The sequence below is a fragment of the Magnolia sinica genome, chromosome 4 (genome assembly GCF_029962835.1).
Source record: "Magnolia sinica isolate HGM2019 chromosome 4, MsV1, whole genome shotgun sequence".
In the NCBI taxonomy this organism is placed as follows: Eukaryota; Viridiplantae; Streptophyta; class Magnoliopsida; order Magnoliales; family Magnoliaceae; genus Magnolia; species Magnolia sinica.
In genome coordinates, this window is record NC_080576.1 from 10,711,596 (window position 1) to 10,729,367 (window position 17,772).

At 37.9% G+C, this 17,772-nt stretch overlaps 1 protein-coding gene across 5 annotated transcripts in view; it reads left to right on the top strand.

Moving 5' to 3' along the window:
- The window catches only part of LOC131242418 (rho GTPase-activating protein 7-like), a 37,481-nt gene extending 22,204 nt beyond the window's left edge, over positions 1-15,277 (top strand). For 4 of the 5 annotated variants that reach the window (XM_058241030.1, XM_058241026.1, XM_058241025.1 and 1 more), the window contains 7 exons: positions 4,225-4,285; positions 4,384-4,467; positions 7,338-7,451; positions 7,539-7,708; positions 9,092-9,161; positions 14,284-14,640; positions 15,003-15,277. In XM_058241030.1, coding sequence (XP_058097013.1) covers positions 4,225-4,285; positions 4,384-4,467; positions 7,338-7,451; positions 7,539-7,708; positions 9,092-9,161; positions 14,284-14,640; positions 15,003-15,164 — 1,018 coding nt within the window. In that variant the 3' untranslated portion in view covers positions 15,165-15,277. The remainder of the gene's footprint in view (positions 1-4,224; positions 4,286-4,383; positions 4,468-7,337; positions 7,452-7,538; positions 7,709-9,091; positions 9,162-14,283; positions 14,641-15,002) is intronic. The other variant, XM_058241027.1, reaches the window with a different exon arrangement.
- Positions 15,278-17,772: the final 2,495 nt, after the last annotated feature.

Below are 17,772 nucleotides of genomic sequence, written 5' to 3' on the forward strand. Positions count from 1 at the left end.
GTAGGTAAGCTCTGATATGCAGAGGACTTAGTTATGGTTTGTCAATGGAAAAAAAGATGATGTAATGGATTTGTAAACATTTGTTGGAATCCATTCATGTGTTCCACAAAAATCGTAGAGCAGATCCTCAAAACCTAAATGTTCCCAAAAGAGAAACGGGCCGACATCTCATGGTTAGCTTTTCCTTAGTGAGCACCTTGTTGTTAAATGCAAGCTGCATAGAAAGTGAGCACCTTGTTGGTAGAGGACTTCGAAACTAAGTGCGTGTAACCGGGTATGTAAGTGTCAAATGTTTATTTATTGATAGAGGATTTGGACTGAAAATAAAACAAATAGAGTATATGACAGAGAAGACCCCATTGGCCTCTTTTGTTCAAGATTGTAACATCAGCCCTACTAGTGTAAGGAATGGAATTACCCTTTAGCTCTTACCCAAGACCAAGCACTGATCTATGGCCCTTGTAGCAAGACCTCCCTACATCCAATGTTTTCCATATAGTTGTCGCGTAATGTATCGCACCCTCGGAATACGAATACATATTGGTTATCGAACGGGATATATCAATTGTATCACGTAATTTATCGCTGTTGTTGGCAAGGTGTTCCATAACGGTAATAGTGGTCATAACAGCCATCACTTTTACCGTTATTATACGGGCTGTAACGGCCGTTACGCCCCTTTTTTACTTTTTGCAAAAACTGTTAGAGGACCGTTATGGGGCCGTTACAGGGCCTTTACGGCTATTTTTTTTCTTCCTGTAACGGCTGTTATAGCCATTTCGCCCAACAGTTATGACCGTTACCATTACGTAACCGATTTTGAATACCTTGGTTGTTGGGAAACATTGAAAAATTGGTCAAATTTTTCAATGAAACTTCAACGATTGTTAGAAAAGACACCAATAACACATTTAGAAATTAGAAAAAATTACAAAAACAAGTGGGCATAATAAGTTTCCTTTGTATGCGGTCCTAACCTATGTGATGTCTGAATAAACTGATACAACTATATTTGAAGTCAATTCATAAAATTTATAAATGTACGAAATGTATGGAAACACAAGCATTACATTAAAAAACAAAGTAGAAAACTAGAAATATACTTGTGGGTTTCGAAAAAATAATAATTTTAAACATTTTTAATTATTTTTAATTAAAAATTATTTTTTCTTTTGAAAAATCCCCAAATTGCCAAGAATGTGTAGATCGGGTTATATACATGTTTTCTTTCGTGTTCAGTTACTAAGATTGTAACTTATTTGAAAAAAATGGGGAAATTTCAATTTTATTTTTTTTTCTAATTTTCTGCAACTCGGCTCATCTTCCCCAAATATTGAAATCGAAGCTCCGAATCCATAATTTATCATGCAAAGCATGAAAAATCATGGATTTCTTACCATTTGACACTATTTACAACATATTAAAAAAATGAATTAAAGCTAAAAAATACGCACCTTTTAGAATCCAATCCCCCAAGAAGCTTCTGATTGTGATTTCGGAGAAATTTTGAAGATTTTCTTTAACAAACTAGATTGGACTGGTCATAATCACCTTACAATGTACTAGGAAGAAGGGTTTTTTTTTTTTTTTTTTTTTAAAGAAAAAAAAATCAATTATTGTGAAATTTTTAGGATTTTCCAAACAAAACAGTGGTGGTTTCCTTTTATCTCTTTTGATATCGCACTTAGTATCGATATATCGCACGATACATTAAGAATTTATAAAAGGGGAGTGTGGATATTTCGTGCGATATATTGCACGATACCATGAAAAATGGATATTAAAGCTAGGTTTCATATCGCCCAGCTGGGATAACAGATATCCTGCGATATATCATGATATCTTAACATACTGAAAACATTGCCTTATGTCTCAGGGCCCGTACCATTTAATCAACAAGCAAGTCAAAACATTTGCCAACCTAGGTTCCAATTCCCTCTTAAATGTGCATTGTAGAAGACCTCAAAAGAGGCTTCTATGGCCATGCTAGGCTTGAAAGGGTTTCCTCTCATTCCCTACACCAATTATTAGGCCATGATTGAAATTGCTGAATTTTGATTTCTAACCGCCTGATCGTTGAGCCTGACACTTTTCTGCCACTAGACATAAGAGCAAACTTCTCTTTTTCATAATTGGTGACCTAAAACACCATGGTGAGTCTACATTCCTCCACAACTTCCCTATCATCATCATCATCATCTTAGCCTTTCTCCTAGCAAGTTGGGGTTCATCTAAAGATGGTAGATTAGTCAAAGCTTTATGATCCCATGCCCACCAGACATCAATCATTTTCTTTTACTTGTATTGGAATTGGCTAAGGTAGAGGCTCACATAGATAACACTTGCATGCAAGCATACTACTCTCCAACTAATACATGCTCACTCTAAAGTTCAAGCAAGCAATGCAATATCATGGAGGGGTACACCGCTGAGCCAAGGCATGCAAATGGAGTTTCTTCATATCTGGTGATAAAGACAATTGGCTGAGTTTGCACTGGGGCACACAAATGTACCACTATTGGACCAAAAGTGCAAAAGGAAATGCACAAGTTGTTGGCTACGAAGAATAATAACAAGCAGTGATTTAAATTTAGGAATTGATGCACATATAACATGTATCCAATGGGAAATATCACGTGCATCCTGGAAGAATATCGCATGCATCCTGGAATGTGTCTCTGTTTGAGGGAAACATTGGGAAATGAGATTTTTTTCAATAAAACTTAAGGATATGTTGAAAGAGACGTGATTACACACTTAGAACTCAAAAGATCACAAAAAACAAGTGTGCACAACAAGTTACCTTCGAATAGGGTCCTACACGATCCACTGTTTGACAAAAGTGATGCAATTATATGCAAAATGAGTTCATATAATTCATAAATCATACAATACAGGTATGAAAACAGATTTCCCCCAAACAAATTTGGCAGAATGGATTTTTGTGGGGGGCTTTTTGTGAATTCTTTTCGAATTTCCTATGTGGGAATGTAATGCAATGTATTGCATATATCAACGATGCTTATGAAGGGGTTTTGGAAAAATATCACTATAGTATTGAAATATCGTGATATGTCGGTGATACACTGTGAGATTTTGTGTGATACATGGGAAATTAGTAACTCCCTTTGTATATTGTATCGGCCGATATATCGTTATTTAAATCACTGATAGCAAGGAGCCAACCAATACATGTTTACCAAACACTGCCCATGTGCCAACACCATCATGCATAACATTGCACCTTACCCGAACTATTGTGCACCCAAAAGGAGACATTCAGTGCAGCACGTTGGTAGGCTGTAGAGCATAAAATGCCAGAGGAGCTTGGTAGCTCACTAAGCTTGGCAGGAAAACCTATTTCCAGCATATAGAAAATGCCTTGAGCTATAGCTAATAAGTTGCTATTAGGCTACTCCCCCACTTCCTATAAGGCTAAACTTAATTTCCACAAAGTTTCCTATTCTAAGGAACCACACCAATTCTTGGCTGAGAAATGACTCTCAAGGTAGCCAAATGCTTCCCTCAGTCAGTGCAACTCTTACAGGATTTTTATCACTAATGACATTTCATTTTAGAAAGCCTGGAGGGCAAAGGAGGGGACAGATCCATTAATACAATGCATAAGAGTTTCTCTGTGGAGTCTTTCCTTTGCGAGAGAATCAACGGTACCATTTGCCTTTGCTAGAATATGACGAGAACTAAGATCTAGAGAGTGATTAAGCATCCTTAAGCTATCAAACGTAAGCGCTAGAGAAGTGTTTTTTCTTTCTTTGAAAAATATCTCCACTCTGGTTTTGATGGCCAAAAGTTCCACCCTATTAGAGAAATAAACTCTGTCAAGCCTGGAGAATGATAATCTAATCAAATCGTTATGTCTTCTGAATATTTCTGTATGAAATATATATATATATATATATATATATATATATATATAGTTAACACTCCTTTGCCCTTCTAGCATTTGCATTGATACTTCCATAACTCCTTGTGTCCACTCTGCTTTGAGTTTAAACTTTCAAGGGCTATTTTGAACTTCCCTATTCTCTTGTTTGGCTGCATTACTTTGACTTTCATCTACTCCCAGCTACTTCTTTATCCTCTCAGTGCCAGTCATGTATTTTCATTTCATTGACAAGATATGCAAAGGAAATTCTTGGATATTTAGAGTCGAAAATAATAATTCATTTATACTTTAAATCTAATCTGTGTAATATCCTATAGGATTGCAATTCAGAGGCTTGAGATCACTAAAGTTGACCTGCAAAATAAAATTGCAAAAGAGGTGTAGTTTTCAATTCAACTGTTTCTTCTCAACTATCTAAGTTGCTAGCAAAAACTGGATCCTTTTAACTTCTTGATACTTTAAACTTTTATCCACAGGTAAAAGGGAATGCAATTCTTCAAGCAAGTTTGGAAAGGCGAAGGCAAGCTCTACACGAGCGTCGTTCAGCTCTCGAGCAAGATGTACACATGAAATCCTACTTCCCTATTAATGTTTTCTTTCATATTGCTGAATGTCTTTCTCGGCACAATATCACGCAAATGGATGTGTTTTTTCCAAGTTACTTATTAATGGATATTCAAAACATCATGTAAATGTCATAGAAGTTGAACAACCTTTTACAGCCCTATGCACTACCTTGATCTAAGTCATTTAGGCCTTCCTCTCATCCCCTCTATTAAGTCCTTCAACCCTAATCAAGTTTCCCCTCCTTACTAGAGCTATCTTCAGTCTTCATTGCACATGATTGAGCCATCTCAATATGATCTTCATCATTTTATTTTTTATTGGTACTACCTCTCAGGCTATTTCAAATAGCTTCACTCTAACTTCTATACTTCTTAGTTTTGCTACACATTCATCTGAACATTTTCATCTTTGCAACACTCGTCCTCTAATTCATGTTGCCTTCTAACTTCCCAGCACTCCCATAAAGCATATCCAGTCAAAAAGCTATTTTATAAAATTTTCATTTAGGTTTCATAGGCATGCAGTGATCACACAACACTCAAGAGGCACCTCCAAATCATCCACTCAGCTTTAATTCTACTGAAAACATCCTCATTGATCTTTCTATCGTTTGAATAATAGAGTCAAGATAATGGAACAAATCGCACGGCACAGAGGAATCTCATGGCCATCTCTTTTAACCAAAATGTCTCTATAGCTATTCGTACCAAAGTTGCATTCCAAGTACTCTCTCATGTTTCTGCTAATTTTAAGCCCCTAGACTATAGAGCCTTTCACCAGAAGTCCACTTTAGCATGTGGCCCCTCTTAATCTGGTTGATCAACAGGATGTCATCCACCAAGAATATAGACCAAGGACCTCAAATTAGGAACATTTGTCCAAACAAGTGCAAAAGGGTAAAGGGTTAATGCTGACCCCTGATGTAGACCTGTTGCTAATAGGAATTCAACAATCGCACCACATGCCTTCTAACTCTTGTAACATACATCTTATGCATATCTTTAATGGTGTCGGTATGTCTTCCTGCAGTTCCTATTGCCTCATCACCGATCACATATCATCCATAAGTAGTATGCTTTCTCAAGAGAAAAAAAAAAAGAAAAAAAACCATGTGTAGATTCTTCCATGGAACTATGATCCAAAGACATCTCATAAACAATGTGTGGATTTCGGAATTTAAAGTAGCAAACCTGATTCTCGTTCAAAAGGAATAAATAGTGCACATGGAAAATTTTGGTTGGGAGACCTGGTAACTTACTTCTGATACACATAAATACAGATGAAATGCGGGATATACCTAGCTGTATATCCTTCATATGTAGTATGCTTTCTCAAGAGGAAAAAAAAAACCATGTGTATATTCTTCCATGGAACTATGATCCAAAGACATCTCATAAACAATGTGTGGATTTCGGAATTTAAAGAAGCAAACCTGATTCTCGTTCAGAAGGAATAAATAGTGCACATGGAAAATTTTGGTTGGGAGACCTGGTAACTTCTGATACTCATAAATACAGATGAAATGCGGGATATACCTAGCTGCATAAATACAGATGAAATGCAGGATATACCTAGCTGAAAGTCTTTCTCAGAAATTTTTTTGCTGCTTCTCAAGTCTCAACACAGTAGAAATTATATTACGCACATATTGATAAGAGTATAGGCAAATTTCTGCAGATGCCTGGAGTGTATCATGATATCTTGGGATAATCTCATACCAATGCAACTTCTCTACAATATAGACAGACTGAAAATATGCATTTTCAGTATTGAATTCTTAAACATTTCAAATTTAAGCACTCCCATAATGTTCATATCACACCTATCATTTAATAAGCTTTAAGATATTGAACCAAAAGCAATTTTCATAACGGTCATGTTTCCTACCAACGGATGAACAATTTTGGTAAATTTGTATGGATATCATTATCATTGTCATCAATCATCATCACCATCTAAGTTTTATCCCCAACTAATTGTGGTTGGCTACATGAATCCTTCTACACCATTACACTCCATAAAGGGCCATAACATCAGTTAGACCATAGGTCAAGTCTTTTAGTACCTCCAAACACCTCCTTCCAGGCCTTTCGCTTGCCCTATTAGAGCCTTCAACTTGCACAAACTCACTCCTAATCAGTGCAGTTCTTGGTCTTCATTGCACATGACCAAACCATCTATGTATACTTTCCCTCATCATATTACATATTGTTGCTACTCCTAAGTTCCCTTGAACACATTCATTTCTAATTCCATCCTTCCTTGTCTTTGCACTCATCCATCTCAACATCCTCATTTCAGCTACACTCATCCTATGAATATGTTGTTACTTCCCATAAAGCATGGCTGATCCTATAGCTATCCTATAAATTTATATGGATATAAATATAATACATAAAATTTAAGCGATACTTTTGAATGGTAAATTTAAGCACTAATGTACTATAACTTTAAACAATCTAATGAACAAAACTTCAAACTAATTCAAGTCCTATTTAAAGACTTGATTTAACCGATCAGTTGGAGTTGCTCAAAATAATACTTAAATAAAAGCATTTGACTTATAATAATTTTATTTTGTATTTTTTTTCTAGGACATCAAACAATACCACTTTGAAATTTTTTTTTGGTTATTTATAAAAAAAATAATGGTTTTTAAATTATTTAACTTGGTCATCAGGCTTCCTTGTAACTTGTATGCAAGTATGCACATACAAACAAATGCAATTTATGTTCATATCTTTATTGATAAGGTTTCTGATTAGTAAATTAATGGACAACTGTGTTCTATTTGTTTTGCAAGTGACTTTTCTGTGCAGCAAGCTTTCTTGAAAACTATCTGATACATTAATTGTGGCAACAGGTGGTAAGACTACAGGAGCAATTGCAGAAAGACAGGGATCTGAGAGGAACTTTGGAGGCTGGGGTTAACATGCCCCTAGGGCAGTTATCTATTTCATCCACTATGGATGGCAAGGTTTGATAACACATATCTAGCAAATTTTAACTTTTTTTGAACAGTTTTAAATTGGGCAGAGATTTATAGTTTCTACTTCTGCTAAAGACAAGGGCATGTATGGAGGAAATCGCCTTTACTGAAGCAGATGTCATGAATTTGAAGCAGAAGGTTGCTGATCTCCATCTGCAACTTAATCAACAGCATCAACATAACTATGGTTCAGTATGTGAATCATGTGGTCAGCGCCAGCAAACTTCTGATAATCAACCAACACCGTAAGATTCTATCCCTCTTCATCAAGTTCAGTTTTGACACGTGAAACATGAAGCCAACCCCAGCACATTCCATTTGCCAACATATACCATTTTAACCTTTTGATTGTGGCACAAAGCAGTATTGCAATTTTATTTTTTATTTTTTTAAAACTTGGTTGTTTGATCAAAGTTTCATTTGTATGCATCTAGCCTATGTGCTAAGTATAAAAATGAGGAAAAAAGAATGTTTTTCCATTCCAGAAAAGAGTTCCTGATTCATTTTTTTTCTACTTTCAAGTCTGTAGAAACCCCACCTTATGTGGGTTGACTAGATTGTTCAATCCAGACATTTTTTAGCTGAGGGTCTTGCAAAATTTGAATTATGCAGGACGTAAGTCAGATACCCCCATCCTAAAGCTGATCCCTATACAAATTCCCTTAGAATTGTGCAGCCCAGCCTTATCAGAGACTGGGCCCACACTCCTTTTTATTTTGAGCCCCTCTAGCAGGGGGACATCTTCACACCCCAGAGATCTCAGTTTTTATTTATATTTTTATCTAAGTTTTAGAGATGGGAAATCCTATTTCCATGACTCCAGTAACCCCTGTTTTCCAGTTTTCCAGCCTTTCCGCATCCTAGAGAACTCATTTTTTTAATAGAAATTTTGGAGGTGCGGAATGGTGAGATAGGATTCGTGTCGCCAAAGGCTTTGATGATGATGGTGGCGTGGAAATCCAATTTCCATGCCCCTGAAAATTTGTTAATAAAACATGGGTTACCAAGGCGCAGAAATTCAATTCCACTAAACCAGTAACCCCTGTTTTCCTTTTCCCACCTTTTATACCGCATTCATTCCCCAAACCATGATAATCAACTTCCTAACCCCTCATTGAACCTCTTCAATGATCACCATCTGGCACCCATCTAAAAAAACCTTTTACCTCTCCCTTCTTTTAGAGAGGAGTTTCATACACGTCAAGGATATGATTTCTTTGAAAGCAGGTGGGAAGATTGAAACTAGGGTCTCCCAGCTCTCTTCAGTCTGAGCCATGACAGCCCAGCCTAGCCTGATCCTACTAATTTAAGCTTTTGGAATGGGTACTTGACCAGACCTGTACCTAGATCTAATCTGGGGAGCCAGCCCAAGCGGGCTTTGACAGCCACCACCAGGCTCATTCAAACCCCTAAAACAAGTATTGTTTTTATGAGAAATCCCTAAAACAAGTATTATTTCCTGGTAACTACGTGTAGTGGCAGCCTTTATGAGTGTATGAACCTCTTTGATATCTGGAAGCATGTTCAAAAGTGGATTTTGCATAGTTGATTTTTTTAAGCAGTTTTGTTTTTGGTGGATAGCTTATTATTCAATTACTTTCTTTATGATTTTTATCTTTTAAATGCAGGAAGGCTCAACAGAACAATGTTGAAATTACAGCTCCTGAACATAGCCGTGAAAGGTTGGCTAGAAGTGAGGTATGTCTTTCATATTGACCTTTTTCTTTTAATTGCTTTCTTCTGATATTATTTGATGACTGTTAAGGTTTACAAATTTCTGCCACAAGTACCTGAAAGGCCTATTATTTCTATCAGTGTTTTTTTTTGTTCTTAAAGAGCAGTATGCACTTCATGTGTCTGGGATACATGTTAGCACAAACATGATTTGCACAATTTTCATGCATGAACTAAGAGTTCGCAGAGATGAATTAGAATACGTGAAACGTGAAGCACTTAAAAAGGAGAGGAACCCTGATAGCATACCTAATTTATAAGATGAAAATGGTAGATTGTTTCTAAGGGATGTTGTCACGCCCCGCACTTCGGATACGAAGTGTGCACCCTCAGTCCCGAGTTACGGTCCATGACTCGTACACCAAGTGTACATAATCCACTCATCAAACAATTGCTATGAGACACATTTTAAGGTATTCCAGGTCCACACAACACAAACATACAAACATCCACACCATTACACGTCCATTATTGCTACTTATTCCATCACATTCACAACTACAACATAAAACTCCAAAATCAACTGCCCACCCATTTGGGACCTTTATTTAACTATAATATGAAATATCATCTTTAACAAATCTTAACTATAAACCATAAAATATCAGATCCAACATCAATAACTAAAAGAATAGAAATAAATCCCTATCAACTAATTTCATAACAAAATCATCCATCTAATGCGTCAAGTTCATCTTCCACCAAATACGACCATTGGTCCTAAGTCTCATCCGCTAATCTGGCCTCATTCTCCAATACCTAATTTGATTGCCTTGCATCGTTTGTCTCTGTACGGTTGTTAATCCACAACATTAGCTAGCCAGGCTAGTGAGTGAACCCAACATGGTTCATACATAGCACAATATAAGATAGTACAACAAAGATGAAATAGTATGTATGCAACATAGATGTGAGTGCGGAGGTGTCATGAGATGCATGTCATGTGGGATGATCGTCCACTTGCTTGGGTTGGATATCCATCAACCTGAAAGCTATACTTGACAAACATCCACCGTAGGTAGGCATGGGCAATCTGCTCTCGTCAGACATCCACCTAGGTAGGCTTGGGCAATCATATATCTACTCCGTGAGTAGGTTTCCATTATTGTGGGCATCTGACAACGAATCTTCCAGGCGAAACCATCTAGGGAAATCCCCCAGGAACCCAGGCTCAAGGTGTGCATGTAATCATGATGAATGCATGTAATGCGTGCTCAATGTCTATGCATTAGCATGTGTAGTCCATAGATACATCTCTCTTAGAGGAACAACGAATTCCATAATATCAATGATTGGCATGTTTACATGTTCAATGTTAGAAATCTCTCAAACCATGAATCATAAAGTAAGAATAACACTAAATATATCATGGCAACCATATCAATCCAAGCAATCACAACCATCAAATCATCTATCTAAATCGTACAGATATGAGACACGTTGGGATTTACTCACCTATTCGCGTTAGGGTCAAATCCTTCGAATAATTTGACGCTTAGGAATCTATACGTCGAATTCATATTAAAATGATTTAACATATTACAATTCGATAACATTATCCCAATAAGTGGGGTTCACCTTTTATCAAAACAAGATTACCCAACATTAATCCTTTAAAATAAATTTGGAAAACAACAGGGATTGTCGATTGATTGAGCTAGCTCGACGGCCATCATCGGCTATGGATCGATAAAATTTTGAATTTATGGTCTCAAGTCTCTAGACAAAATTGGTCACATTCGATCGATTGAACACTGACCATCGATCAATCGAAATGGATTAGATTTAATTCGATTTAGTTGTTGGACAGTTTTGGTCATTCTCGATCGGTGTCCTCAATCGATCGAGATTGCTCGAGGAGATTCTTGATCGATTGAACCTAGACTTTGATCAATCGAAATTCAATAAAAATTTTAGTTTTGCTCGTTGGACAAAAATCAAATTGTTCGATCGATCAATCGATCGAAGTCGGATAGGTTCTGTTACACGATCTGATTTTTCGAAAATTCTAGGTTTTCTTCTCTTCTTCTTAACATAAGATGTTCTTATAATTAGATTCAACCCATCCAATGGTTTTTCTCTTTGTCGAATTCGGAGAAACCAAAGGATCACTTGAATCTGAAATTAAAATTTATAACTGTTGATTTGAAAATTGTTTTTCGATATAACCATCATTGTCTTTAAAAATTGTAGATCGCTGTGGGAAATCCCTCAGTCGTATCACTCTAAGGTTCGAAGTTTTTGACATGGTTCAATTTTAAGATTCGTTGATTCAAATCTCCCCAGACTGATTCGGCTAGATTCCTCGCAGCCAATTGCCCATCATACATAATTTAAAACAGAAGCCGTTTCCTTTTCTTCAAAAGCTTCTCCACAGATCAAAACGATAAACGTAGGTTGAAGCTGCCACGTCCATTGGTTAGATCTAGGGTTTTTAGATAGGAATTACAAAGAAATAAGATAAAATCGATGAAAACTTACCGGCGGAGGCTCCTCTTTTATAGGGCCTCTCTCTCTCACACGTCTGGCAGCTCCTTAGGGTTTAGGGTTTCTCTGTAGAAATCCTGCGTTTACCCCCCTTTATATAGAGAAAGAGCTCCTGGGTCTAGAAGGTTCCACCAGGGTTTTTATAAATTTTGGCAAGAAAGAAAATACTGTAGTGTTAGGAGTTGATCCCTTGACCTATCCTTTCACCGATGGTGTACTTCTACTGACTAGTCTTAGTGCTTGGTTTTTGTTAATGACTGCAAAATCAATTTATTAATTTGGTTAGTTTGGTTCTCATATAGGTCTCAAAAATCATGGTCGTTACAGATGCCATGTTACAACTCTTTATTAAGTGTCCCTTATATAACTGTCCTAAATACAGACGGCTATCTTTCAATATCTCTGAACAATTCATTTTACATAATTTTCCAAAGTTGATTGCATTCATTGTAATCAGGTGGCTGAATGTCTTATTCAGCTCATTGAGCTAGCAATTGCATCTACTTGACTGCCTACAAAAGCAATACATTAAGCAAAGATACAAAATGGATTCAATAAATGGGCCCGAGAAAGGTAAAAAAATGACGATGAGGAGCTGCATTTTTCTCTATGGGAGCTATCCAAGAATCTTAACTAATTAGGGTATCAACCATAACTGTCAACAGACTCAATTCTGTTTCGGTTTTGCCGCTGGAACTGAACATGTCTGCCTTTCTACATTAGAAAAAGGCTGTCCCCATGAAGACCATACTTATTCACAAGATCTCTGAGTGGATGCATACAATACAATAATTCAGAAAACATGCACATATAACATACCTAAAAGGGGAATGATTGACTACAAGTGGCTGTAGGTTGGCTGAACCAGCAACCGACTTCTACAAGCATCTTTCCCTTGAAATATATGATATTTTCAAAAGAGAAGTGGAAAGAAAAGGCATAATAATAAATGGGTTGTAAGGTACAACCGAATATAGGTAATCAGTTCTGTATCTTAAATATTAAAAGACAATAGATTTGGCTCACTAATTGCCACATCAACATGTTTAATAACACAGCTGTCTATTGAAAACGATGTACATGTTTCCTGAATTGGGTTATAGATGCTGTTTACTATGCAAACAGGATGTGTTGCGTGGAGCAGCAACCTGTGAGAAAGTTGTAACACAAGAATCACTATCTTTACGAAATGAGCAGCCTCCCTAGAAGCAGCAGCCAGATCCAATAGGTCAAAACAGTACCAAATCCTTGGGGGCAACTGCTAGTTCGTCTACAGAGGAGCCATTGATAGTTGGACCTCAAGCATCTTCTAAGAAAGCCAATGGGAAGGTACCAAACAAAAAAACTTCCCAGTAGCAGCAGACAGCTTTGCAGGTCAAAACAGTACCAAATCCTTAGGGGCAACTGCTAGTTTGCCTACGGAGGAGCCATTGACAGCTGGGTCTCAAGCTTCTTATAAGAAAGCCAATGGGAAGGCTGAGCTGGGTCTTCTCATCATGCTCCTTTATCTGCATGCCCGAAAATGAAACCACATCTAATGTACTTTCCGATAACAACCTGCTGAATTTTCCTCATTTTTAGTTGCTTCCCAGCCTTCAAAGAAGTCACTAATAGCGTTTTGGACCTCGTCATTCCACCACTAAGTTTCCTTATACGAGAGGTGTTTCCCTTTAGATACTCCTAGAACTTTTGTTTCGACTTTCCTAATGCACTCAGCTAATCTCATTCCACATAACAGGAACTTCATCCTCAAATTTTCACTTTGCATGACTACTCGTTGTAGGGCAGGAGCATGCCTACAACCTCTGTGGGGCAAGTGACTTAATGTGCATAAGATCCACATCGTTCATCAGGCATGCCACCTAATGTTTGGCCTTGATCCTGAACATCACACTGATCCAAAACTCGGGTTTCACCATAGGAAATAATGTAAAATCACACCAAAACCTCTAATTTACGTTATGTGGTCCACCTATGTTTTGGAACATCCTGATTTTTGGAAAGATCCTTCATCCTGATGATTCACATCAAATAAACAAATTGGGTCGCATTTATATACCATGGTGGGCCCCACACTCAACTAATGGTGGGTGTCCCATCCCAACTCTTCCCTGCGGTGTTTCCTACATGAGTTTTTGGCAGGTCTGATTTTTTGGTTCCAGGGCGAGCATGAGGTGATGCGCCTGATGTATGGGTGTGGATCTCATGCATGTTCACACGCCCCCACCTGACTATGCATAGTTAGGCTAGTGCGGTTCATATAACATACCCAAAAGGGGACTGATTGCCTACAAGTGGCTGTAGGTTAATTGAACCTGCCACCGACTTTTATAAGCATTTTTCACTAGAAATACATGATATTTTTGGAGGAAAAGTGGAAACAAAAATTTCTAGAGGTATAAAAGATTGGGCTGTAGTATACAACCGGATATAGGCAATCAGTTCTCTATCTTAATATATATGAGCATACAAACAATAAAAGATGGTAGATTTGGCTCTGTAATTGCCATATCGACATCTTTATTCAACACCGTTATCTATTGAAAATGTTGTACAGTTTTCTGAATTGGAGCATAGATGCTGAATACTATGTAAACAGGATGCATTGCATGGAGCAAGGTGTGAGAAAGTTGCAATACAAGAACCACCATCTTTACCAAACAAGCAACCTCCGCAGAAGCAGCATACCGATTCAGCAGGTCAAAACATTACCAAATTGTTGGTGGCGACTGCTAGTTCGTCTACAGAGGAGCCATTGGTAGTTGGGGCTCAAGCTTCTTCTAAGAAAGCGAACGGGAAGGTACTAAACAAAAAACCTCCACAGAAGCAGCAACCCGATTCGACAAGTCAAAACACTACCAAATCCTTTGGGGCAACAACTGCTAGTTTTCCCACGGAGGAGCCGTTGAAAGCTGTGCCTCAAGCTTCATCTAAGAAAGCTAATGGGAAGGTTGAGGTTGGTCTTCTCATCATACTCCCTTGTCTGCATTTCTGAAAATGAAACCACGTCTTACCTTGAGATAATCACGCATGTTGAAATTTAAGGGTACATTTGGATGCGCCAATACTTTTCTGCCCAAATTAATATCCATCATTATGTTTTAGTTCCTACTTGAAAGGTAAGGGAGATTGATTTTGGGAGGAAAAGGCAGAAAAACCAAACGTGATTCTGGGCGCCGGATGTACAGTTGTTCATTTCACCACCTTGTGTTCTGCCAGCAACTTGGGGGTGCCCAGACATTCCAAAAGGCTCTTCAATAGCTTCTGGATTTATCAGAATATTAGAAAGCTGAAACTTTGTGCAATTGTCCATGCCAGGGAATGGTTTCTACACAATCTGCATTGACCAAGCTGACAAACCGACTCAACTTCTTGAAGGAACGGCGCTCCCATCTTGTAACTGAGCTTCAGATTCTGGGAACGAGTAGGGTTCCTGAGGGTCCACTACTCAGTCCTACAACAAGGATCAACTCCAGATGATACAGGGTGTGATGTGTGAGACCCTAAGGCTAATGTTCTCTTTGTATAGTCAAAATAATGCTTTGTCTAGTTATTCCATTTTCTGTCAGTCTTCAATTACTAGTCTTCTTCCATCTTTTCAGTAACGCCGCCCTCTCCTCAGAAGTTCATTGGTTTTCTAGCTTTGGTTTCTTTCTTTTTTCTTTTTCCTATCATGATTATATAGTTTTCCTATCATGATTATATAGTTTATATCTAGTGAGGCAGTTGCTTAAGCTTTAAGGAAACCTGATGCTGCCACTGGGCCATGCTGGGATGGGCGGCTGAGGTTTCACACTAGGGAAGTGTCTGAAGATTTCGGATTCTCGCAGATGTTGGTAGGATCTGATTGGTGATTTCTTGTTTCCAGGTACACCATGGGCATGTTTTATGCATGCCGGAACTGCAAAACCAATTGCATTCAGCAAAATCTGGATTTGTGTGGGTTCGCATTTTATGTACTGTAACAGAGGTTTGCTCGGCCAACATGGCCCTGGTCAACTGCAAGCAAGCACATATTCCAATATAGCACGTATGAAATTTTGAGATTCGTATCAAGTGGAACACACTGACTACGTCTTGTGCCTCAGAGTCAAGCTGCTTTCACTCAGGTGGGCCACAATGTGTAAAAACAAAGCTTTCTGACCATCCGTTTGTTTTCTACGCTGTTACACAATGAGTTAGTGTGGTCCACATGATGAAAAGCTCAGATTTATTGCAGTGAGATCCCCATTTCCTAATGCTTACGATCATCTTTACAGGTTTTTTTTTTTTTTTTAAAGACTGTTCATGGGACCATCCATGGTGGGTCCTACGTACTGAATCTGGCATCGCACCCACGGCCAAGCTAGTGGACAACTTGAATCGGAGGATTACCTGCACTTCGCCCATTTCTTAAGATTTTCGAAGGTATAAGATGGACCATCTACATACCCACGTGCCAGCATGGCACACGGTTACAGATCCAAGCTGGTCGAGTTTTGTTGGAAAGTATAAAAGGCTGGTCCACCAGGCTGAAATAAAATTGGTCAGAGCTTTTCAAAGCCATCCATCTATTTTATTATACTGTATCCAACTTGATCGGTAGACCCGCCAACTTTTAGGTCAGATAATATACAAAGTCAACCAACCTGATGGATGGGTTGGATCCTCAACACACGTGTCATGCTTGCACATGTGTGTAAATGGATGGCTGTTTATACGTGCTGAGCAAACCGCCAGGCTATCCCCACCCTTTATGCTCGCTGAACTTTAGATAGTGTGGTTGATGCATAACGATATGAAAAAGGGAATTTTTTGTTTCTAGGTAAATGCAGTCAACGTTCCGTGCAAGCACCAACATTTCTTTTTTATTTTTTATTTTTTTGCACGGACTTTTTGAATTTCCTTTTTTAAAAAAATGTCCCGCACTGAGCTTTGTATCAATACTGTACCTCTTTGCATCAATAAAGGCCGCTACTGTCTAGCTAAATCTTTTTTAAAGTAAATTTTGGTGCTTTTTTAAAATTCAGTGGCAATCTTCTCTATTCTCTCCAATAGAACTACCACTTAACAAGAATGGGTTCTAAGCTTGTTTGGAAAGAAAATAAGAAGAAAAATATTGCAAAATTTTCATTCTTTCTTAAAAAAATTGCCCGTGAGATGGACTTTAGTATTTATTTTGAAATATCAAATAATGTCTAAATGAGATAATTTCAGTCTCATTATAAAACTCATCAAATTGTTTTTTTAATGAGCTTAAAACCGATTTGATCCAACATGTTATGAAGGAATTACGATTGTTTTTGTGAGGCTGTCTGATGTTGGAAATGATTGCAAACGTCATTATGAATTTTGAACTCAGTTTTAAAAGATCAAACAATGTCTAAATGAGATGTTTTTAATCTCTCTTAAAAGCTTGCCGAATTATTTCTTCAATCATCTCATGGTTACACTAATCTAACTTGTAACAAGGGAGTCATGATCATTTTCGAGGAATCGCATGATGTTAAAAATAGAAGAGAATCGTTACCAATATCACCATGGATTTTGAGCGTACTTTTAAATGCTCATATATGTCTAATTGGGATGCGGATTAGCTATGACAAGCTGAGTAGTGAGACTTGCCACGTAACCAAGTTCTGTGGTACCCACCATGATGTATGTGTTGTATCCATCCCGACCATCCATTTGGAGATATCAATTTAGGGCATGGGCCAAAGAATTCGGTTAATCAAGAGCACGAATGAACCCCACCACAGAAAACAGTGGAGAGAGTGACACCCACCGTTAAAAATTTCCAAGGGTCACAAAAGTTTTCGATCAAGCTGAAATTTATGTGTTCCATTCTTTCATGTCTGTCTTAATTTATGAGCATGTTTGATCTCAGATAAACATCATAGTGGACGTCAGGAAGGTTTCAACGGTGGGTGTCACTCTTCCCACTGTTTTCTGTGGTGGAGTCCACTCCAGATTTGGATCTAACTCAATCTTTGTCTCATGCCCTAAAATGATCTCTCCAAATGAATGAATGGATGGTGTGGATTCAATACACACATCATGGTGGGTTCCACGTAACACGGTGACATCACTTCAGTGGGAGTCCCCCTAC